The sequence below is a fragment of the Macaca fascicularis genome, chromosome X, assembly GCF_037993035.2.
Source record: "Macaca fascicularis isolate 582-1 chromosome X, T2T-MFA8v1.1".
Taxonomy (NCBI): Eukaryota; Metazoa; Chordata; class Mammalia; order Primates; family Cercopithecidae; genus Macaca; species Macaca fascicularis.
Window position 1 is genome coordinate 125308189 of NC_088395.1, and position 23329 is coordinate 125331517.

General features: G+C 47.7%; 1 protein-coding gene across 3 annotated transcripts in view; it reads left to right on the forward strand.

Annotated features, from left to right (window-relative positions):
- Positions 1-215: 215 nt before the first annotated feature.
- Positions 216-23329, forward strand: part of LONRF3 (LON peptidase N-terminal domain and ring finger 3) — a 46432-nt gene continuing 23318 nt past the window's right edge. The window contains exons 1-6 of one of the 3 annotated variants that reach the window (XM_005594445.5): positions 216-1195; positions 3924-4042; positions 8475-8597; positions 12566-12721; positions 15096-15360; positions 16158-16248. In XM_005594445.5, the coding sequence (XP_005594502.1) occupies positions 379-1195; positions 3924-4042; positions 8475-8597; positions 12566-12721; positions 15096-15360; positions 16158-16248 (1571 nt within the window). In that variant the 5' untranslated portion in view covers positions 216-378. The remainder of the gene's footprint in view (positions 1196-3923; positions 4043-8474; positions 8598-12565; positions 12722-15095; positions 15361-16157; positions 16249-23329) is intronic. The other 2 variants (XM_005594446.5, XM_005594447.5) reach the window with 2 other exon arrangements.

Consider the following 23329-nt stretch of genomic DNA (forward strand, 5'->3'; position numbering starts at 1 on the left):
GATAAAGAACCAGGTGGCGAGGAGGAATAAGGCGACGTGTAAACACAAACAACCTCAAAAAGAAGCCAAGAAAAGCGAAGCCCAAAGAAGCAAGAGCAACACTGTTACAAAACTGTCTGGTTTTGTAACAATTTCCCCGCCGCCGGCCAATGAGCAGCGTGGCGGCAGGTCACGTGGTACCGTTTTATATAACACTTTGCTGAGACAAGACAGTTATTAGGCGGCGCGGGGCGCCCGGCATGGAGCTCCCGGAGGCGCGGCAGGGTCCGGAGCTCGGTGGCACGGCGGCGGTGGCTGCCCCGATTTCCTCCAGCTGCCACTCTTTGCTTCGTGTCCCCAGTCCCTAGACGCCTCTTCCCCTCCCGTGTCCCTCTTCCTATGGAGTCCTTACGGACCGAACAGATGCTGAGCTTGCCCGCCGAGGTCAGCAGCAACAACTTGGAGCCGGCGGAGCGAGGGGCATCAGCGGCCCAAGTAGACATGGGCCCCCACCGAGAGGCGGCTGCAGAGAGCCCGGCACCTCTACCGACGCGGGAGCCAGAGCAAGAGCAGTCTCCGGGAACCTCAACGCCGGAGAGCAAAGTCCTGCTCACGCAGGCAGACGCCTTGGCGTCCCGGGGGAGAATCCGGGAAGCCCTCGAGGTGTATAGACAGCTCTCCGAGCGGCAGCAGCTGGTGGCTGAGCAGCTGGAGCAGCTGGTGCGCTGCCTGGCGGAGAAAGTCCCGCAAGGCGAGGCGCTGGCGCCAGCGCCCCCGGGCGAGGGTAGCACTGCAAGCGGCGCCGTGGCGGCGGAAGAGACTGGGGCCGCCGCAGCCGCGGCGGCCACCGAGGTGTGGGACGGCTTTAAGTGCCGGAAATGTCATGGGTTTCTATCAGACCCCGTGTCCTTGTCGTGTGGCCACACCTTTTGTAAACTGTGCCTGGAACGTGGGCGGGCCGCCGACCGGCGCTGTGCGCTGTGCGGGGTCAAGCTCTCTGCGTTGATGGTGGCCACTGGGCGGGCGCGTGGATCCCGGCGGGCTGGGCAGCAGCCGCCGCCGCCGCTGCGAGTCAACGTGGTGCTCAGCGGCCTCCTCGGCAAGTTGTTCCCAGGCCCGGCGCGGGCGTCGCAACTCCGGCACGAGGGCAACCGGCTGTACCGCGAGCGCCAGGTGGAGGCGGCGCTGCTCAAGTACAACGAGGCAGTTAAGTTGGGTGAGTTCAACGCGCTGCCGGGCTGGGGCTGGGGCTCGGTGGCTACACGAGGGAGCGGGAGAACAAACCCCCTAGCGAGATGGGATTTGGACCAGGGCAGAAAAGGGGGCGGGGGACCTATGGACTGTGGCCGGGGTGGGGGAGGGGTGGTTCTGGGACTGGGTCTCTGAGTTTGTCCTGTTTTCACTGCTTTAGCTGCCTTTCACTGTGTTTGTGTTGATCTCCGTTGCTTTTTGTCTTTTCCTGCTACTTCTGTTAGCTTTTGTGTTCCTGTTTCTCAGTCCCCATTCTTTGCTTTTGGTTCTTTTTCTCCGTCTCTTTGCATCTTTGTCACTGTTTCTTGCTCGGTGTCACTGTCTCTGTTTTTCTGACTCTCCTTCTCCCGCTGCACTCCTGGCCTCCTCTTACACCTGCTCGCACCTTCCCAGCGAGGAGAGGAACTTCGCGCGCTCCTCGCACTCGCGCCTGGTCCTCCGGGCTGTAGCCAGCCCGAGATGTCCGGTCGGCGCCTGCGTCCACCGCTCGCGACACCGGGTGTTGCCCCTTCCGGGGCCGCGGCTCCCTGTGGGGTGGGTCCGGCGTGGAATTAGGTCAGGAGAGCACTGGTTGCATAAGGGCCGCGAGCGGCCCGGGTCGGGCGCCCCTCCCCCGCGCGAGCGGGCGGGATTGTGTAACCGCTGAGGTAACTGAAGTGGGCCACCACGCTCGCTTCGGAAACCATCCCACGAGCGTGTGCGGGGGGAGGGGGAGCGCTTGCGCCCCGCTGCCCTGTGACTCATTGTCACCGCTTCCTATCACACGATCCTCGGCCGAAATAGATGTCCCCCCTCCCCGCCCGCCCCGCCAACCCGTAGCCTGTGCCCTCGCCTTGAACCCCTTTAACCTGGCCAGCCCGGCGGGAGGCCGGGCCCGGCAACTGCTTGGGGATCCCCGGGGACCGTGGGCTGGCTACGAATGGGACACGCCTCTGTCCCGCTTTCCAGTGCCACCTGGGAGGGTTGGGTGGGCTTTGCAGCTTCAAGGGCAACGTGGGCAGTCCCACATATCCAGCTAGACTAGGGCACCCGAATTTCACCAGGGAGACGCTCTCTCCGAGCCACCGTGCCTGGACCCAGGAAGTGGCAGCTGAGCCGCCAGCCGGTGTTGCCCAGCTCGGGCAGTCTGCCAGGAGCTCGGTCGCGGGGCGCGGTGTCTGGCGAAGCATGCCGGGGAGGAGGCAGCAGGGCTGGGCAGGCAGGGCCCTGGGATCCGCGGGTGTCCTGGACCTGACTCTGGAGTGGAGGAGGGGTGTGGGCCGGAGTCTCCACGTGTTGAATCTCCACTCAAGCTTGCAACAGGTAATGGGGAGAGGAGGAGGAGGAGGAATGAGGACGGACAGGGCAAAGCTGGCAGCTAGAGAAGGGGACCCCTCTAGCTCCTGTCTGTGCACAAGCAAGGCGGACTGTGAGCTGCCACCAGGCTGGAGTGTGCTGCAGAAGAGAAAAGACTGTAAACAATTTGCTAATGTCTTAAGAGCAAGTAATGGGCACCCAAGCAAGCCCTCAGCACACCCCTGGGGAAAAAACCATCAAAGCCTGTTGCCACAGAGGAAGCTAGAGCCCAGATCTTGGGGAAGAGCAGGGCAATACGAATGAGGCAGGTGGAGGCCACTTAACTCCAGATCTCTAAGGCAGGTTTCATACCTCTTAGCCACCCCGCAAGGGCCAGGAAAGCCCCTTCCTGCCCTCACCCTCCTATTGCCACCACATTCCCCTGGAGGTTCTTCCTTGCATCTTTGTTAATCCCCTTAGAGAAGTCAGGGTGAAAATGTCAAGGCCAGCTTTACCCTTCTAAGAGGAAAGGAGGCTCTCTGTTCTGGAAGATGGCTATTGTGTCCGCATTATTCCAAGTACTGTACACACCTTCAGTAAAAGGAACCTACCTGCTCCCCACATCCCAGCTTCAAAGCTTCGAAGTCTGACCAGTTATCAGTGACTGCCCAGCTAGCTGTGTGACCTTGAGAAGATGCCTTCCCTTCTCTGGGCTTGATTTTCCCCATCTGAAGAATGGGTTGATTGAGCCAGATAATCTCTAATAGCCTGTCCAGCTCTGACATCTAGTAATTCGGAGTTTTTGGTGAGCGCCAGCCTCACCTTATTCCCAGAAACCTTGTCCAAGTTCATTTACATTTGACCATGTGAAATGAGAGGATGGGACCATGTAAATGTATTTCCATTTTCTTCAGGGAATCTTCATATGTGCTGGGCTTTGTAGACTAAGATGTTGTTAATGTCATCAGTCATTGCCACCTGGAAAACTAACTTGGATTTGTCTTCTTGGTGGTTCAGATAGGGGTCACATCTGCCCACCTCTCTCTCCTTCCTACCTGGCCTGTTTTCTTGTTGGTAATACTGTACTCATAAACCAGGCTGCCAGGCCCTAGCTGTGTGTAGCCACATCTCATCTATGTCAAAGTGTCTAATGCATCACTGACACCACGGGGCCTCTAATGAACTGCTTGTGAGCGGGGGCAAAAATGACTTTGCAGCTGGGGAACCTCAGGCCCAGACTGGCTGGGGGTGTAGAAAGCAGGACAATATTAGGACTAGAAATAGAGCCTAACCCTTTTGATCTCCAGTAGAAAAGTCCTAGAAAACTTGTCATTTCTCAAGATCCATACTCATACAGGACTTAACACCTGCTTGCACTGGGGGCTGTTAATAAGGGTTTTTCTTTCTTATTTTCGCAGCTCCGAATGACCACTTGCTTTATAGCAATCGGTCTCAGATTTATTTCACCTTGGAGTCTCATGAGAACGCACTGCATGATGCAGAAATAGCATGTAAGCTCCGCCCAATGGGTTTTAAGGTGAGTGTGGGATGGGAGAGGTGGGAAGGGGTTGTACTGTAGACAGGAATTGGCAGGAAGGGCTGCCTCCCTGGAGCGTAGGGGCTCTAGAGCTCAAGCAGAACAGGAAGAAGGCTTTGCAAAAGAGCCAGGGTAAAGATCCCTGGGCAAAGGGTGACTCAGGTCAGCAAAGGAACTGGATTCTTCCCCAATTCAGTCTTCAACTGATGACCTTCAGAACAGCCTGGGCACAGTGACTCTCTAGAATATGCACTTGGGAGCCAGACTGCCTGGGTTTGTGTCCCAACTGCTACTTTTATGACCTTCGTGGCCTTGGACAAATGACTTAACTTCCCAGTAGTTTATCATCACCTCATCTGTAAAATGGGGGATATTCAAAGCAGCTACTAAATAGGGCTGTTGTGAGGATTACATAAGCTAATAATGTAAGGTGCTTAGAACAGTGTCTGGCATGTAGCACTATATAAACGTTTTCTTTCTTTCTTTCTTCCTCTTTCTTTCTTTCTTTCTTTCTTTCTTTCTTTCTTTCTTTCTTTCTTTCTTTCTTTCTTTCTTTCTTTCTTTCTTTCTTTCTTTCTCTTTCTTTCTCTCTTTCTCTCTTCTCTTTCTCTCTCTGTTTTCTTTTTTTTTGAGATGGAGTCTCCCTCTCATGACCAGGCTGGAGCGCAATGGTACGATCTCGGCTCACTGCAACCTCCTCCTCCCAGGTTCACGCCATTCTCCTACCTCAGCCTCCCGAGTAGCTGGGACTACAGGTGCCCGCCACCGTGCCTGGCTAATTTTTTTGTATTTTTTTAGTAGAGACAGGTTTTCACCATGTTAGCCAGGATGGTCTCGATCTCCTGACTGTGTGATCTGCCCGCCTCGGCTTCCCAAAGTGCTGGGATTACAGGTGTGAGCCACTGCGCTGGCTTTTTTTTTTTTTTTTTTTTTTTTTTTATTGAGACGGAGTCTTATTCTGCCTCCCACACTGGAGTGCAGTGGCGTGATCTCAGCTCACTGCAACCTCCACCTCCCAGGTTCAAGTGAGTCTCCCACCTCAGCCTCCCAAGTAGCTGGGATCATAGGCGTGTGCCACCATGCCCGGCTAATTTTTGTATTTTTAGTAGAGACGGGGTTTTGCCATGTTGGCTGGTCTCAAACTCCTGGCCTCAAGCAATCCACCTGCCTCAGTCTCCCAAAGTGCTGGGATTACAGGCGTGAGCCACCGTGTCCGGCCTACATAAATGTTTTCTATCGCCATCATTATCATCATTTTCCAGGGACATTAGAAAGAGGAAGGTGAGAGTGGTGTTGCTGGCCTGGTGCTCCTGAACCTCTACTGATAGCCAGGCTCCTTGGCAGCTTAACCAGTTTTCTCTGAAGGGATCCTCACACTCACACAATGGTTGTGCCATTTCAAGTCCTTAATATAGTCAGTCAGCCTGCCAGTGTCCCCAAGGATTTAGGTCAGATGGGGGGTGAGAAGAAAAACAGCCTGGACACCTCTCAGGATGCCAGGATGCAAAGTGTCACTTTCCGTATCTTTGCCTGGCTTCAGGACTGGCCCTCAGCCATATGTCAGTACTTTGTTTAGAAGATTAGATTTGAGCCTGTGCTCTACTACTTGGAAACCATGGGGAGGTGACTTCACTCTCTGAACCCCAAGTATCCTTGTTTGCAAAATGAAGCTATTGGTATCTGCCCTGACTGCCTCGCAATGATGCAGTGAGGGTCAAAAGTGAACGTGGCCAAGAGGACATTCTGCAAGCTATAAAGATTGCTGGGTGCAATGCTCGCTCTCTACACAACCCAAGGATGCCTTCCTCAGAAAACCAATGTATCCAAGTTCAAGTCCATGATCCCTTATCTGAATCTTATAAGATCAGAAGTGTTCAGAATCCAGAATGTTTTATATTTTGCAAGGACCATATATTAGGTCTCAGTGAGCTCTGGATAGCTTCCTGTAATCAAACACACTATCCAGCAGATTCTGTGAAAATTCACACCAGTGGGCTAAATATTTTTAAACACTTTATATCAGTTGAGGTCAGGTTTTGCCATCTAATGAATTTTGATGTCGAGTTTATGAAAACAATGGATTATCAGAACTTTTTTGGATCTGGAAACCAGATAAAGCATGTGGACCTGTGTACTCTGCCATGAATGTCAGTTGAATATTGTATGTTCTTTCCTGAGAAGGTTTTCATGAGTGATGATGAATTAGTATGTTTTTTTTCCCCAAGGAACACATTTAGTGTTTAATACAAGGCACCAGTGTCTTAACCCAAAGGAGCTTTAGTGGGGGCACTTTCAGCCTCCCAGTAGTGCAAGTCAGGGAGCTGCCTAGGAGTAAGAGGACTTGCAGCTCTTTCCACCTCCACCCTAAGCCTAGATCTTACGGCTAAGAACCTTGATAGTGTGGTGAGAAGCAGAACTGAGAAGCAATGAAGCATTTTGGGTGTGAAATGGGAAAAGTGACTTCCCCAGTGACGGAAGAGTTGATGAAAGTATTAAATAGGAGTTTCATTTCCCCATAGTGATGAAGTGATAGGTGGGGGCAGTGATGAGATAATTTATTGTCTTGGGGGTTAAGAGAAGACTGGAAGTGATGCATATAATTCAAAACCACCTCCCACCCTGATTTGCATATTTCCCAACATTTCTGTGTAAAATGCCCCAAGTGTAGGGGTTTAATCTGGCAGCCCTATTCTCTATTCCAGCCATCCAGACAGAGTGTGTGGTACTCTGCACATCCTGCAGGTGATACAGCTCTCAGTGGTGTGAGCTGGTTGCCCTGAGCAGGTAGAGTTTATGGGTTGGCCAGGCGCGGTGGCTCACGCCTGTAATCCCAGCACTTTGGGAGGCTGAGGCAGGTGGATAACTTGAGGTTAGGAGTTTGAGACCAGCCTGGCCAACATGGTAAAACCCCATCTCTACTAAAAATACAAAAATTAGCCGGGCATGGTGACGCATGCATGTAGTCCCAGCTACTCAGGAGGCTGAGGCAAGAGAATCGCTTGAACCCAAGAGGCGGAGGTTGTAGTGAGCCGAGATCCACCACTGCACTCCAGCCTGGGTGACAGAGCAAGATTCTGTCTCAAAAAAAAAAAAAAAAAAAAAAAAAAAAGAGTATATGGATTGCTACTTGATATGATTAGTGGGATCACACAGAGGCCTTTCCAGTCTCCCAACACTTCTCCCCTCTAGCTGCCCTGTGATGTCATGCAAGCCTTTCCCAAAGGCCCTTGGTAAACACTGCTGGGAGAAGCAACAAGGGAGGCCATCAACATCCATGTATCAGCCAAGACAAGGCTTCAGAAGGAGCTGGGGGAATGCAGAAAGGTTCTCGAGAGGTTTGGAGCAGGGGCCACTGCTCAAGAAGGCAGCTTCAGGGCAGCCCCTGCAGCCAGGCCATAGCCTGAGAGCTCTGGGGCCTGCAAAGAGGCATGTTAGAAAGGAAGGCAGGGGAGTATCCAGCAGCCACAACCTGGATCACTTCATTCACTAAGTTAGGCTTAGTGCTGCCAATGGAGGAGGCAAGGGAGCAGGCCACTAGGTGGAGGGACGTCCTAGATGACTCAAGTGAAATGCTCTTCAAGCCAAGTTGCTAGTGTCCACCTGTCTCAAGACACACACAGAGGGCAGCCCTCTCCCCCAACTACTATTTTTTCTTCCTTCTTTCCCAGGATGTTTCTCTGCTCTCCCTAGAGTGTCTTTCCCAGAGCAGTTGGGCTTGGGCCCTGAGGAACCATAAACTTCTTCATACTTTTTAAAGTATGTGGTGAGGGAGCAGCAGTGATCCAAGCCCCTAGGAGAGTAAGCATCTGCTCAGCCCCTGGTTAGCCCTCTGAAGGGCAGTCTGCTTTGTGGAGAAGAGCATCCTGGGAGTCCTGAGACTGCAGTTCTAGTTCCAGCTTTGCCATTAGCTACCTTTGAGGTCTTGGGTAGGTCAGATCTCTTCTCCCGGGCTTCTTCTGAAAATTGATCAGTTAGTTTAGGTGCTCTTTCAAGCCACTACTGAGGACTAGTTCTTTACTTGAGAGACTAGTTCAAACGAAGGCATAGCTGGGCAGGCCCTGAAAGCAGGTTAGCATGTGGTCAAATAGGGGTTCTTGCTACATTTGATGGTCACTCCGTACAATGGTGGGGCACAGACAAGGTAGTGTGGCAGAGTGGTTAAGAATACAGGCTTTGGTATCAGTCAGTCCCAGGTTCAAACCGATTCCACAATTTACCAGCTGTGTTACATTGGGCAAGTTAAAGTTTTTGGGTTTCAGTTTTGTCTTCTTTATAATGGCATTAGAACAGTTGCCTACATTTTAGGGCTGTAGATAAGAGAGTCCTTTTAAAATGTTTTACACAACAGAGAGTGCTCTGGGTTAGTTATTGTTAGAGCAGTAGTGTTAATAGGCTGAATAAAATGGGATTGAATGCTAATGTTTCCTTCCAGGCACATTTCAGAAAAGCCCAAGCCTTAGCCACCCTAGGCAAGGTGGAGGAGGCACTAAGGGAGTTTCTCTACTGTGTATCCCTTGATGGAAAGAACAAGAGAGCAAGATGTGAAGCCCAAAGAGTGAGTTGAAATGACATCAGGTCCAGCTGCCTATTGGACCCTCACCTCTCTGTCTTCTCTAGGAAGGGGAGTGAGGGTGCTGTCCTCCCTGGCATTTGGGGTCCTGAGTGGGTGGTTCCCTGGGTTAAGGGGACAAAAGGGAGAAGGGAGTGCTAATTGATTGCCCAGAAACACCGTCCTTCTGGTGTGTATGATCAGATTGGGCAGTTCCTACATTTTTGTAGGAGCCTGTGAGGAATGTTCTTGCTTCTTTGACTCAGGGTCTGGATTGTCAGTGGGAGAAAAACCAAAATCAAGTACATTAACATGGGGATTGAGGCTCACTGAGGACATTCTGGCTGTTGATGAGAGATCCAGGGTGTGGGGCTACCTACTGTTACATAACTTTTCTTTGGCTGAATCACAGTTTTCACCATCCACACATGATAACCAGCCCCTGGGAAGGGACGTTGGTGGTCCCCACCTCTCCTGTCACCATACACAGAACTCCAACCTTCAGCTCCTTTGCTAGAAATAAAACACACTGCCTCACAAATGCTAGTCAGAGACCGTTACAATGGAATGCAAACAGTCATTCCAACTCCTGGGTCCCAGGAGAATGTGGTAGTTATAAAAGAAAAATGGTGTGAAATACCGAGAGCATGAGTGAAGGCTCAGGCATCTTCAATTCGTTGACTTTGTTGTTTATTGTTTTACAGTTTACTCTGCTGGTGTCTGGGTAATTGGCCTGTGAGTTGGATTCTGACAGTTGGAGGTTGTCTCTGCTCTCCTTGTGCCCCACCCGCTATTCACTGCCGAGCCTTATGGTTTCTGTCCCAGTGTGGTTTGGCAGAGAATTGGATAAAGAAATTGAGCAAGAGACAGAACTGGTTTCTGAAGGCTCTAGAAAGGAATGGTTAGCAAAATCGATGAACTAAGGGAACTGGCCCTGGATTTTCTGTCTCTCACAAAGGATCTCCTTTCTGGGAAGTTGCTTTGAATTGGTTTGAGTATGTGAAAAAGGTGTGCTTGAGAGGAGCATGGTTCGGGGAGAATTGCTTCAAGCTGTGGACCCTTCTCCAAATCTTAAGTGTAGTCCATGATGTAATGATAATAATAATAGCTAACATTTGTTGAGAATTTCTTCTACATTAGACACTGTGCTAGGCGTTTTATGTAGAGTAGATTATTTAAACCCCACTACATTCCTGAGGCTAGGTTTGGTTATTTATCCTCAGGTTACAGATGAGACAGATGAAGCTCGGGCTTGCTGACTTTCCCAAGGTCATGCAGCTGGTGATTGGTGGGAAAGTATTCAAACCCAAGTCTATCTGCTTCCAAAGCCTGGCATCTTAGCTGCTCTGCCATCCTGCTTCCCATGAGGACATGGCCACAGCCTCAGCACTCACTGGTGATGCTGGGTCAATAGTAGCAATGGAACTTTCCAGTTCCGTGATGAACAAAGGCAGTTAGAAGAAACTTGTCTTTGGGAACAGAGCGTGCAAAGGCCAACAGAGGCAGGTCTTAGACCCAAGGAGGAATGGTTTCTTGACTCCTGTTTGTCCATTTCCCAGTTGGCCTGAGATGTTTTTGGTGTCATCAGTTGGGCTGACCTGTCTCTCCAGTCTGCTTTCATAGACAAACTGTTGTCATTTCCACAGCTGCCTAATGGTTTGAGGCAAGGCATTGTGTGAAGCTCTGGAGACCCAAAGAGGTGTAAGTCACAGTTTTAGTCTTCAAGGAATTTACAGTCTTGCATTTGTTAACATAAATGCCAGATGATGCAAGCGAGTGTATGCCCATGATGAGTGTTACAGAGTTCTGAAGTGAGGGCAAGAATTTAGAGGCGAATTTCCACTGAGTGTGATGTGGCCATGGCAGCGATTAAGAACGTCGAGAGTCCTCAGTTGTGTTTATTTACTAGATCATTCCAGTTTTAGGGCTAAAGATTTGACAGAGATGATGCAGGTTGAGTTGACATTAATAAGCTGCCTTTGAACTCACAGGCTTGTGTTTCTTTTTAATGTTTGTTTTTACTGCAGATTCTTTTTCCTCCTTCTTGACCTATTTGGGCCTTTCTAAGGCTGAGGCTGAAGTGTAGTTGACTTTCATTCATGTGGAGTGATCATTCTCACTGAGAATTGACCCTAACCTTTGTTTTCCAATGCCATTGAGAAGGCACAGAGAGAGATCGCAAGTAGTAAAATGAAGAAGGGAACTGCTGTTGTTATTTCTGCTTTGTTTCCTTTGATTTCTCCCTTTTCCTTCCCACCACCCTCTGCCCTTTCATCCTTGTACCTTGTGATGTTGTGTGGCTGCCATTGAAGAATATTATGCTCTTTTTGGGAGAAGTCCAAGGATACTGCCTCCTCAGAACTGGCTTGGTCCTGTTGGGTCACTCATTAGGGCTTCAGAGGGCCAACCTTGGCTCCTGTGGAAGAGGGACCTCTGACAGCTGGCATTTATGGCCCAGGGTGCTGTGAGTACCTCCCCATTTAACTCCTTTGCCAACTCATAACTGGAAAGTGGGTTTCTCAGAGCTGAAAGGAAACATAAGGATCAATCTGAGGACTTTGGGCCTGAATGCGAGGCCTCTCCCTGGGCCCTGGGGTGGATAAGTGTCTTAATTCAATTCCATCCCGTAGGATGAGTATTTATTGGGTATCTGTTATGTGCCCTCTAGAAGCTGGCCATCTGGCGGGAGAGAAAGGCTTACATCTGTGACACATTTCTAGGATAACAACGTGGTGTTCAAGATGCTATATTATGGTGTACTCTCTACTGCATAGGACAGGACTGGAATAGTGAGAGAAGGTAGCACTTGAGCTGAGCTTTGAAGGCTGAGCAGGGTTTGGCTTCATGGCAAGTGCTGGCATCTGAAGGAACATCATGAAGAGACTGCTGGAGGCCAGAGAATGAATCAAACTGGAGTTTGGTGCTCTGTCAAATTTCACTGATGAATTAATACCCTAACTATGTATCCTCAGCACAGGACTGGAGCATCCCTTAGTGGGTCTCCAAATACTGCAGGAGCTGCTGGGTGATAAGCACTGGAGTAGGTTTTAGAAGCAAAGTCACCTGCTCTCCTTGTGTTACATGTTTCAGTATATGGAAACACACATACACACACACACACACACACACACACACAGACACACACACTCACACAATCCTTGCCGGTACAGGGGAAACTTGGGGCAAGAATGTGGACAGTGAATGGTGCAAGCTACATTAGAACGCACATCTACCCTCCCAGCTTATCCAATTGCAAGGGAAAAGAGCAAGAGACTGGAACCTCCTTGCACCTAGTACTTTAACTTAACCTAACATCCTCTGGGAGGCAAAGGCCAGAATAGGGGAGGCAAGGCTGGGAGAAGAGGGAGGAAGCTGGTGTTCTGTTTTTCCTAACGGTTAACTGCTCAGGTTCCCAGCTTTGAAGGGATTAAAGATCCAGGGGTGATGGTGGGGAGAGGAGGAAGCAAAATGGATGATGGAGAAAAGAAACAGTGAGGATCCTAGAAGACATTTGTAGACTTCTACTCACTGAGGTATTATGAACTTCAAGTTCTCCAACTGAGGTTTCTCTCCTGACTTCACCTCTCTGTCTCTTTCCTCCTAGATGAGTTTTAAAATCCCACTGCAGATATTTCTGCGGAGTGTTAGCACCAGCATCGTGGCTCTTAACCTTGGCTAGGCAACAGAGGCATCTGTAGTGCCTTCTCAAAATCCAGATTCCTCGGCCACACTTCAGACCTGGGGGAGATGGTAGTAGAAAGTAGAGACCTAGATTTTTCATAAGTTCCTCAGTTGATTCTGATGGCTGCTGAAGCGAGGACCCCTGCCCCAGTGTGGTGTGTTGGGGACACTGGTCCAAGGCTTCCTCTCTGGAGTTCTCCCCTAAAAGCTGGCTCCCTCACCCCCGCCCTTCTCCCCTTCACCTGGGCACCTGTAGAAACTTAAGTAGTGAAGTCTTCTGTTTTATGTCACAGCTTCTCCTTAGTTTCTTTTCACCATCAGTCCCGGGGGATTCTCAGGAACATTCTCCCGATATCCTGAAGCTGTTGGCACCTCACCCTAGATTAAAGGAAAACGTAGAGTCAATGACTACTGAAGTTACCAGCCATAATCTGCCAAGGTTGTTACAGGTAAAACTCAACTCACCCAGCTCGCTCGTGACACTTCGTTTGGCTGTTTTGTGGGCAAACATGGGGAGTGAGCCCTCCCTCTCCTATTTTGGTTCCTGAGAAAGAAGAAATTGAGTCACTAGTGGTTCTGTTCTTTGCAAAGAACCTCTTAAAGATGCAGTTGTGAATTTCAGGCATGGTCCCAGAATTATTCATAACGTTGAAAAAAAATTTTGAGACAGGGTGTCTTTCTGTCACCCAGGCTGGAGGGCAGTCATATGATCATGGCTCACTGCAGCCTCAGACTCCTGGCCTCAAGAGATCCTCCCACCTCAGCCTCCCGAGTAGCTGGGACTACAGGCATGAGCCACCATGCCTGGCTGTTTTTTTTTTTTTTGTTGTTGTTGTTGTTGTTGTTGTTTTGGTAGAGACGGGGTTTCACCATTTTTGCCTAGGCTGGTCTCAAACTCCTGGCCTCAAGTGATCCTCCCGCCTTGGCCTTCCAAAGTGCTAGGATACATTTTTTTTTTTTTTCAGTTCTTGGTTAGATCCAGCCAAGAGAGATTTGACAGAACTAGAAAGGAATTGGCTCACTGCCCCTGGGCTGTACAATTTGAGTGGGTTTATAGGCTTTGGGGAGGAGTCTGGGAAGAGGGCCTGAGGATCCCTCCTTTCTCCCTCCTTTGGAGCTTTTGTCTGTTCAAACTGCTGGCCTTTGAGTGCCAGCACTTACCCTGTGCAAAGACAACTCTGTTTGATTCTCAAATGGACGTAATTTTATATTCTTGCACTATGCCTTATACATAAGTAAGCTTCCAATACATATTTGTAACAGAGAAAGAGGAAAGAGATGTTGGAAAGAATGTTGAGTTGAAGGACCTGGGAGGAGGACAGGTATTTGTACCTTTCTTTGAAAACCAGAAAACAGAACACAAGAGAGATGGGCTCCAGGCCCTGGCTTTCCCGGCAGAGGGTAAGTGATCAGAAGTTGAGGATCAGAAGCGCAGACTCCAGGGGAGAGTTTAGCACTGAATGCCTGGGCACCTTTAGGGGGCAGTTTTCCCTCCATTCATGCCCCATGTTCTTCTGTGTGTAAGCCCTGGACTCTCAAAAAAGGACTGAAATGCAGGTGTGCCCCGCTTTTGTTAAAAAACAGCAGAACTTAGAGGAGCTCCTGAAATCAGAGAACCCCCAGTGATTTCAATCATTAAGATCACTATTACATGATTGAGGATGCTAATACTGAACCCAAATGCCTGGAGTGACTTCTGATTGCAGCTCCATCTGAAAAGAAGAAAAATAGCAGCCTTGGCTTTCCAGTGTGAACTAGCTGGGGAACAAGGATTGGATTTCCACCCAAACTTTGCTTTGCAAAGCAGTATACTCCTGAGTGGCCAATGCCTTCGGTTCATCGAAAGTCAAGGTTGTAGTACTGCTGTTGTGCTGGAGAAAACCCCAACTCCCCAAGTTAGAGACAGAAAACCCACACTATTTTTCTCCTCACCTCATCGTTTTCTCCCAGCTGTATGCTCCCCTTTTTCACCTGTCTACCAATTTTCTTTTGGTAGGGTTAGAGGGAAACAACAAGATGAATATCTTGACCTGTGGACTATGGGTTTAGATTAGAGAGGGGTTCTCCATGTAAATCTGCATAAACATGTTGTTATTGCACTTATTTCTAAATCCTTTTTCAAATATCCATCTCCTGGGAAAATATTCTTTAAAAGCCTAGAGACATTGTTTTTTTTTTTTTTTTTTTTTTTTTTTTTTTTTTGCCAGGTGATTTTGTCTTTTTTTTTTTTTAATGCTTTTCACCCCAAATCTAGTCAAAGGAATAGTTTGTACCTTGTTCATTTGACTAGCGTAGCATACAGCCCTGCAGCATGAGGTAACTTGGCAGGCCTGTGAGCAGACCTGTGCCAAAGCCCTACCAAAAGTCCTTTTGGAGCTGGAGTTTGGGGATCACAGACGGCCGTGAATGGCAGTGAGGGCCAGAGGAACTACTGAGTGACAGGATCTGCCCTCACTGCCTGCCTTGGTTTTGCTAAAGTGGTTACTGGGGAAGGATTTGATGGGAAGGGGAACTGTTGCTAGCCCTGGCATTTCCCCTTTTTGGACCTGCTCAAGGAGCCTCTCCTCCTACATACCTTCCTGTCCTTGCCTAGGGAAGTTCCCTAACTCCACCCAAGCTGGGCATGCCTTGGTTGCAGATGCTGTGTGAACAAGAAGTAGGAAATAATACCTTATGACGGCCCCCCAGCTGAGCTCTGTGTTCACTCTGCAATTGGGGTGGGGATCAGGACTCTATAGTTTCCCTTTGTCCCTCTGGGTAAGAATATCAGAGGACAATATTGGTCCTAAGAAGATTCTGATATGTGGCTCTTTCTTCATCCAGGACAATCTGGAGCTCCCACATTGTTCTAGTCAGGAGGAAGCAGCAGCCAGGGGAGATGGCAGCAGTCTGATGGATCCAGCTAAAGTGAAGGGGGATGGTCAGCAGCACCACATGAAAGACCAGGAAGAAGAGGAGGAGAAGTGGGATGCTACCTCTCCAAAAGCTGCTTCCAGCAAGACTGGAAAATGCCAGGAAAAGAAAAGGAAACATTGCCAAATTGAATCCCAAGAAGACACAGGGATGCCTAATAAAGCCTCCAAGCAAGGTACTGGCTCTACCCAAGGAGAAGGTAGCTTGGAGGAGATCCCTGGGCTCACCAGTATATACAAGTTACTTACCTCTGTCCGGGGGCTCCTTAGTCTCTGGGTGTGTGACCCAGCTTTGGCATTTATGAGCTGTGTGGCCTCAAAGATTCCTATGAGGCTTCTGTGAGAGCATGCACTGTGCGTAGCACACTGTAGTAAGTGTTTGATACTAATTATTAATATAATGGAACGCCAAGGCATTAGGTCAAGCACAGTATCAACTAATGGCATCCCATACCCATGGGGATGCCACTTCCTTCTAGGGCAACCTCTCGCTACCCTCATCCCCATTCTAGGAATGCAGGATGAGGAAAGTGAGGTCAGGCCTCACCCTGCTCATTCCCAGCTGTGTTCCCATAGGTAGGCATGTGAGAAGCTGCAGCTGTGGCTTGCTATCTTTCCACGAGAGTTTGGCAGTGCCAAGATTCAGTTTTAGCTTTGAAGGCCTGGCTCAATCCATTGAGTTGCTGTAGCTTCTGCTGTTGAGAGAGGTGCCTGTTGCATTTGAATGAAGTCCCCAGGGCTCCTGGACATTCTTTGACTTGCATTTCTCTTTCTGTTGGGGCTGCTGGAAACCTCTGAGAACCTACTTCTGAGTGTCCCACTCTCAATGGCTCAGGAGTCCACTAAATCAACTCTCTGGGAGGTGGTGGTGAGAGTGGCAAAGTGAAAAACGCATTGGATTCTTTTGCCTCAGAAGTACTATCTATGAAACCGAGGTTACTCCACTGCTGACTTCTTGCTTTCTAAATCACAGATCCTCCCACTGATCAGGGGGACAAACCTGCTCTCAGTTTACCACTTGCATCTTTCGACGCATCTGACCTTGAATGCGCTCTATGTATGAGGTACGTCCTGTGTACTATCATTTACTTCCTGATGTTTCTTCATCTCTGGTGTCTGGACCTTTCTGCTAGTGACCTACTGCTGGGTTGGTTAGCATGTAAAAAGCATAGCTCTAACGGAATGGAAATCACAACGTTGATTGTCACGTGGGTCAGCTTGTGTCCCCTTCCCACAGACTGCATTCCTGACTCTTGACGTGGGAAAAACCTGGAGTGGGAAGGGGAACGGTCTATTCGCAGGTCACAAACTGATGGCCCACTGGGCTGAATATGTCTGAATATGTCTTGTGTGTGTGTGTGTGTGTGTGTGTGTGTGTGTGTGTGTATCTTTTTTTGGAGACAGAGTCTTGCTCTGTTGCCCAGGCTGGAGTGCAGTGGTACAATTTCAGCTCACTGCAAACTCTGTCTCCCCAGTTGAAGTGATTCATGTGCCTCAGCCTCTTAAGTAGCTGGGATTACAGGCCTGCGCCACCACGCTTGGCTAGGTTTTGTATTTTTAGTAGAGACAGGGTTTCACAATGTTGCCCAGGCTGGTCTCAAACTCCTGAGCTCAAGGGATCTGCCTGCCTGGGGCTCCCAAAGTCCTGGGATTACAGGCCACTGCACCTGGTCTGAATATGTCTTTTGTTTGGCCCTCATGGGGGTTGTTTTTCTTAAATGTGAATGTCTTGAGACAGGACGTGTACTCTCCAGTTGACCATGCCCCCTGCCGCCCAAATGCCTTATTCCAACCTGGTGTCACAATTGCATTACATTCCAACCCCTAGAGATAATTTAAATTTTGGACCCCAGCACTAATCTCAGTTACACCGTCAAGAACTCAAGTTCAAGGACTACTGTCACTGCCACAGATCTATTCTTGGGAAGCCAAGTGGTGGGCCTGACTAGCTTTTGTTTTGTGTTGTGCCATGAATATTAGTGGTGGGCCTGAGATACTTAGCCAAGTATCTCCCCACCAACCAGTGCCACATTATCTCTACTTCCTCAGATCTCTGGAGAGGCAGATTATCCACATGCTTCCCCACCCCCCAAAAAAGAAGCTATGGTTATGGTGTGTGTAACCATATACAATTTTTTTTTAAATTGCTTACATGTCTTTGATTTCACAGCTGTGACTTAGTAGCTTAGAGGAGGGGCTCCCTGGTGCTGTCATTTACTGGCTGTTTACCTGGATGGAGCAAGTGACCTTCTCTGCTACTGTTTTCTTGTCAGTAAAATAGAGAACAGTGTACCTACTCCATGGGGTTGTCATGATTAATTGAGAAAAATCTATTTAACACCTGGAATAGTGTCTGGCATATAATAGATACTCAGTAAATGTTAACTTTTTTTTTCCTTCTAGACCAGAGGTCCAGAAGGAAACTTTGGGTCTATGGACCTCTGAGGATGTTCTATATATGGATTCTAATAGATGTATGAATGTCTCGAAGTTGTGTGTTAAAGTATATGGGTTTTCAAGTATAAGGTCCACATCCTTTAGCAGATTCACAAATGTGTTTGTTTTCCAAAAGAGCACTAAAAGGAGGCTGAGATATCCGCACAAATATTAAGATGGTTGGCAGGCTGCTCTTTGTTGTGCTGGTGGGTCCTGCAGGGAGGACTATGGAGCTCCAGATTGACTACAAGAACAAACCAGCAATCCCGGGAGGACCCACAGTCCCTCTGAAGGAAGTGGGTTGCTTCTGCAGGACCCAGGAGACACCCTAAATACTCTGGAAGGCAAATAGCCTCGGGCAAGTTCTCAAGCCCCTCTCACTCTCCGACTGGAAACAGACTTGGGGCTGTTGGAGGGGGTCACGGTGGAAGTGAGACTGGCCCTTCAGTTTGCGTGGGAGCTGGGTGAGGCCTGTGACTGCTGTATTTCCCCAACTTCCCTGGCAACCTGCATGACTCATCAAAGGCAGCCATAATCCTCCTAGGTACACAACTCCAGTGACCTGGGAATCTCACCCCCATCCCCCACAGCAACTGCAGCAAGACCCGCCTAAGGAGAATCTGAACTCATGCATACCTAGCCCTGCCCCCACCTGATGGTCCTTCCCTACCCACCCTGGTAGTGGAAGACAAAGTGGAAGACATCCTATAATCTTAGGATTTCTAAGGCCCTGCCCACTGCTGCTCCCTCTCCACACTACCACAGCTGATGTTTTCTGGAAAGCACCACCTCCAAGCAGGAGGCCAACCAGCACAAATATAGAGCATTAAACCACCAAAGCTAAGGACCCTCATAGAGTCCGTTGCACCCTTGACTGCCTCCACCAGAACAGGCACTGGTATCTATGGCTGAGAGACCCATAGATGGTTCACATCACAGGACTCTGCAGACAGTCCCCAGTACCAGCCCGGAGCCAGGTAGACTCTGGGTGGTTAGACCCAGAAGAGAGACAGTAATCACTGCAGTTTGGCTCACAGGAAGCCACATCCATAAGAAAAGGGGGAGAGTACTACATCAAGGGAACACCCCGTGGGACAGAAGAATCTGAACAACAGCCTTCAGCCCTAGACCTTCCCTCTGACAGAGCCTACCCAAATGAGAAGGAACCAGAAAACCAACCCTGGTAATATGATAAAACAAAGTTCTTCAGCACCCCCAAAAATACACACTAGTTCACCAGCAATGGATCCAAACCAAGAAGAAATCCCTGATTTACCTGAAAAAGAATTCAGGAGGTTAGTTATTAAGCTACTCAGGGGTAGACCAGAGAAAGGCAAAGCCCAATGCAAGGCAATCCAAAAACTGGTACAAGAAGTGAAGGGAGAGGCTGGGCGCAGTGGCTCACACCTGTAACCCCAGCACTTTGGGAGGCCAAGGCAGGTGGATCATGAGGTCAGGAGATCTAGACCACCCTGGTTAACACAGTGAAACCCTGTCTCTACTAAAAATACAAAAAAATTAGCCAGGCGTGGTGGCGGGTGCCTGTAGTTCCAGCTACTCGGGAGGCTGAGGCAGGAGAATGGCATGAACCCAGGAGGCGGAACTTGCAGTAAGCTGAGATCACGCCACTGCACTGCAGCCTGGGTGACAGAGTGAGACTCCATCTCAAAAAAAAAAAAAAAAAAAAAGTGAAGGGAGAGATATCATGGAAATAGATAGCTTAAAGAAAAAAAAATCAGGAAATTTTGGACACTTTTAAAAATGCAAAATGCTCTGGAAAGTCTCAGCAATATAATTGAACAAGTAGAAGAAAGAAATTCAGGCCAGGCGCGGTGGTTCAAGCCTGTAATCCCAGCACTTTGGGAGGGCGAGACGGGCAGATCATGAGATCAGGAGATCGAGACCACCCTGGCTAACACGGTGAAACCCTGTCGCTACTAAAAAATACACACACAAAAAAAACTAACCGGGCGAGGTGGCGGGCGCCTGTAGTCCCAGCTACTCGGGGGGCTGAAGCAGGAGAATGGCGTAAACTCGGGAGGCGGAGCTTGCAGTGAGCTGAGATCCAGCCACTGCACTCCAGCCTGGGCTACAGAGCGAGACTCCATCTCAAAAAAAAAAAAAAAAGAAAGAAAGAAAGAAATTCAGAACTCGAAGACAAGGTCTTCAAATTAATCCAATCCGACAAAGAAAAAAGTAACAAACCTGCACGTTGTGCGCATGTGCCCTAGAACTTAAAGTATAATAAAAAATAAATTAAAGGCCAGGCGTGGTGGCTCAAGCCTGTAATCCCAGCACTTTGGGAGGCCGAGACGGGCAGATCATGAGGTCAGGAGATCGAGAGCATCCTGGCTAACATGGTGAAACCCTGTCTCTACTAAAAAAATACAAAAAACTAGCCAGGTGAGGTGGCAGGCACCTGTAGTCCCAGCTACTCGGGAGGCTGAGGCAGGAGAATGGTGTAAACCCGGGAGGCGGAGCTTGCAGTGAGCTGAGATCCAGCCACTGCACTCCAGCCTGGGTGACAGAGCGAGACTTCGTCTCACTAAAAATAAATAAATAAATAAATAAGAAAAAAAGAAAAAAGAATAAGAAAATATGAACAAATAAGAAAATATGAGCAAAGCCTCCAAGAAGTCTGGGATTATGTTAAATGACCAAACTTAATAATAATTGGTGTACTTGTGGAAGAAGAAAATTCTAAAAGTCTGGAAAATGTATGTGGGGGAGTCATTGAGGAAAATTTCCCTGGCCTTGTAAGAGACCTAGATAGCCAAATACAAGAAGCACAAAGAACACCTGGGAAATTCATCACAAGCAGATCCTCACCTAAGCACATTGTCATCAGATAATCCAAAGTTAAGATGAAAGAAAAAGTCTTAAGAACTGAGACAGCAACCGGCTAACCTATAAAGGAAAACCTATTAGATTAACAGCATATTTCTCAGCAGAAACCCTAAAACCTAGAAGGGACTGGGGACCTATCTTCAGCCTCCTCAAACAAAACAATTACCAACCAAGAATTTTGTATCCGGTGAAACTAAGCATCACTTATGAAGGAAAGATACAGTCGTTTTCAGACAAACAAATGCTGAGAGAATTTGCCATTACCAAGCTACCACTACAAGAACTGCTAAAAGGAGCTCTAAATCTTGAAGTAAATGCTGGAGACACATCAAAAGAGAACCTCTTTAAAGCATAAATCACATAGGACCTATAAAACAAAACTACAAGTTAAAAAGCAAAAACATAAAACAAAGTACACATGCAACAAAGAGCGTGATGAATGCAACGGTACACCACATTTCAATACTAACAATGTAAATGGCCTAAATGCCCCACTTAAAAGATACAGAACCGCAGAATGGATAAGAACTCACCAACCATCTGCTGCCTTCAGGAGACTCACCTAACACATAAAGACTCACATAAACTTGAAGTAAAGGGGTGGGAAAAGGCGTTTCATGCAATTGAACACCCAAAGTGAGCAGGAGTAGCTAGTTTTATATCAAACAAAACAATTTTTTTTTTTTTTTGAGACAGAGTCTCCTTCTGAGACCCAGGCTGGAGTGCAATGGTGTGATCTCGGCTCACTGCAACCTTTGCCCCCAGGTTCAAGTGATTCTCCTGCCTCAGCCTCCTGAGTAGCTGAGATTACAGGCATGCACCACCACGCCTGGCTGATTTTTGTATTTTTAGTACAGACCAGGTTTCACCATGTTGGTCAGGCTGGTCTTGAACTCCTGACATCATGATCCACCTGCCTTGGCCTCCCAAAGTGCTGGGATTACAGGCGTGAGTCACTGCATCCGGCCCAAAACAAACTGTAAAGCCACAGCAGTTAAAAGAGACAAAAAGGGACAGTATATAATTGTAAAAGGCTTTGTCCAACAGGAAAATATCACAATCCTAAACATATATGCACTTAACACTGGAAGTCCCAAATTTATAAAACAATTCATAATAGACCTAAGAAATGAGATAGACAGCAACACAATAATAGTGGGGGACTTCAATGCTCCACTAACAGCACTAGACAGGTCATCAAGACAGAAAGTCAACAAAGAAGCAATGGATTTAAACTATGCCTTGGAACAAATGGACTTAACAGATACATACAAAACATTTTATCCAACAACTGCAGAATACACGTTCTATTCAACAGTGTATGAAACTTTCTCCAAGATAGACTATATGATAGACCATAAAATGAGCCTTAATAAATTTAAGAAAATTAAAATGATATCAAGTACTCTCTGAGACCACAGTGGAATAAAACTGTGCAAATACATGGAAATTAAACAACTTGCTCCTGAATGAGCATTGGGTCAAAAACAAAATCAAAATGGAAATTTAAAAAATTCTTCAAACTGAATGACAATAATGACACAACCTATCAAAACCTCTGGAATACAGAAAAGGCAGTGCTAAGAGGATAGTTCATAGCCCTAAGCACCTACATCAAAGTCTGAAAGAGCACAAACAGACAATCTAAGGTCACACCTCAAAGAACTAGAGAAACAAGAACAAACCAAACTCAAACCCAGCAGAAGAAAGGAAATAACCAAGATCAGAGCAGAACTAAATTAAATTGATACAACAACAATACCAAAGATAAATGAGACAAAAAGCCTGTTCTTTGAAAAGATAAGTAAAATTGATAGACCATTAGCAAGATTCACCAAGGAAAGAAGAGAGAAAATTCAAATAACCTCACTAAGAAATGAAACAGGAGATACTACAATGACACCACTGAAATACAAAAGATTAGTGAAGGCTACTATGAACACTTTTATGCACATAAACTAGAAAACCTAGAAGAGAATGATAAATTCCTGGAAAAATACAACCCTCCTAGCTTAAATCAAGAAGGATGAGATACCCTGAATAGACCAGTAACAAGCAGCAAGGTTGAAATGGTAACTTAAAAATTGCTAGCAAAAAAAAAAAGTCCAGGACCAGACGGATTAACAGCAGAATTCTACCAGACATTCAAAGAAGAATTGGTAACAATCTTTTTGACACTATTCCACAAGATAGAGAAGGAACCCTCCCTAATTCATTCTATGAAGCCAGTATCACCCTAATACCAAAACCAGGAAAGGACAACCAAAAAAAGAAAACCACAGACTGATATCCTTGATGAACTCAGATGCTAAAATCCTTAACAAAATACTAGCTAACCAAATCCAACAACATATTAAAAAGATAATCTGGGCTGGGTGCAGTGGCTCACGCCTGTAATCCCAGCTCTTTGGGCCAAGGTGGGTGGATCACAAGGTCAGGAGAGCAAGATCATCCTGGCCAACATGGTGAAACCTGGTCTCTACTAAAAATACAAAAAAAGTTAGCTGGGCGTGGTGGCGGGCATCTGTAGTCCCAGGTAGTAGAAGGGCTGAGGCAGGAGAATGGCGTGAACCTGGGAGGTGGAACTTGCAGTGAACTGAGATCACACCACTGCACTCCAGCCTGGGCGACAGTATGAGACTTCATCTCAAAAAAAAAAAAAAAAAAAAAAAAAAGATAATCCACCATGATCAAGTGGGTTTCATACCAGGAATGCAGGGATGGTTTAACATGCAAGTCAGTAAATGTGATAAACCACATAAACAGAAATCAAAACAAAAATCACATGATCATCTCAATAGATGCAGAAAAAGCCTTCAACAAAATCTAGCATCCCTTTATGATTAAAACTCTCAGCAAAAT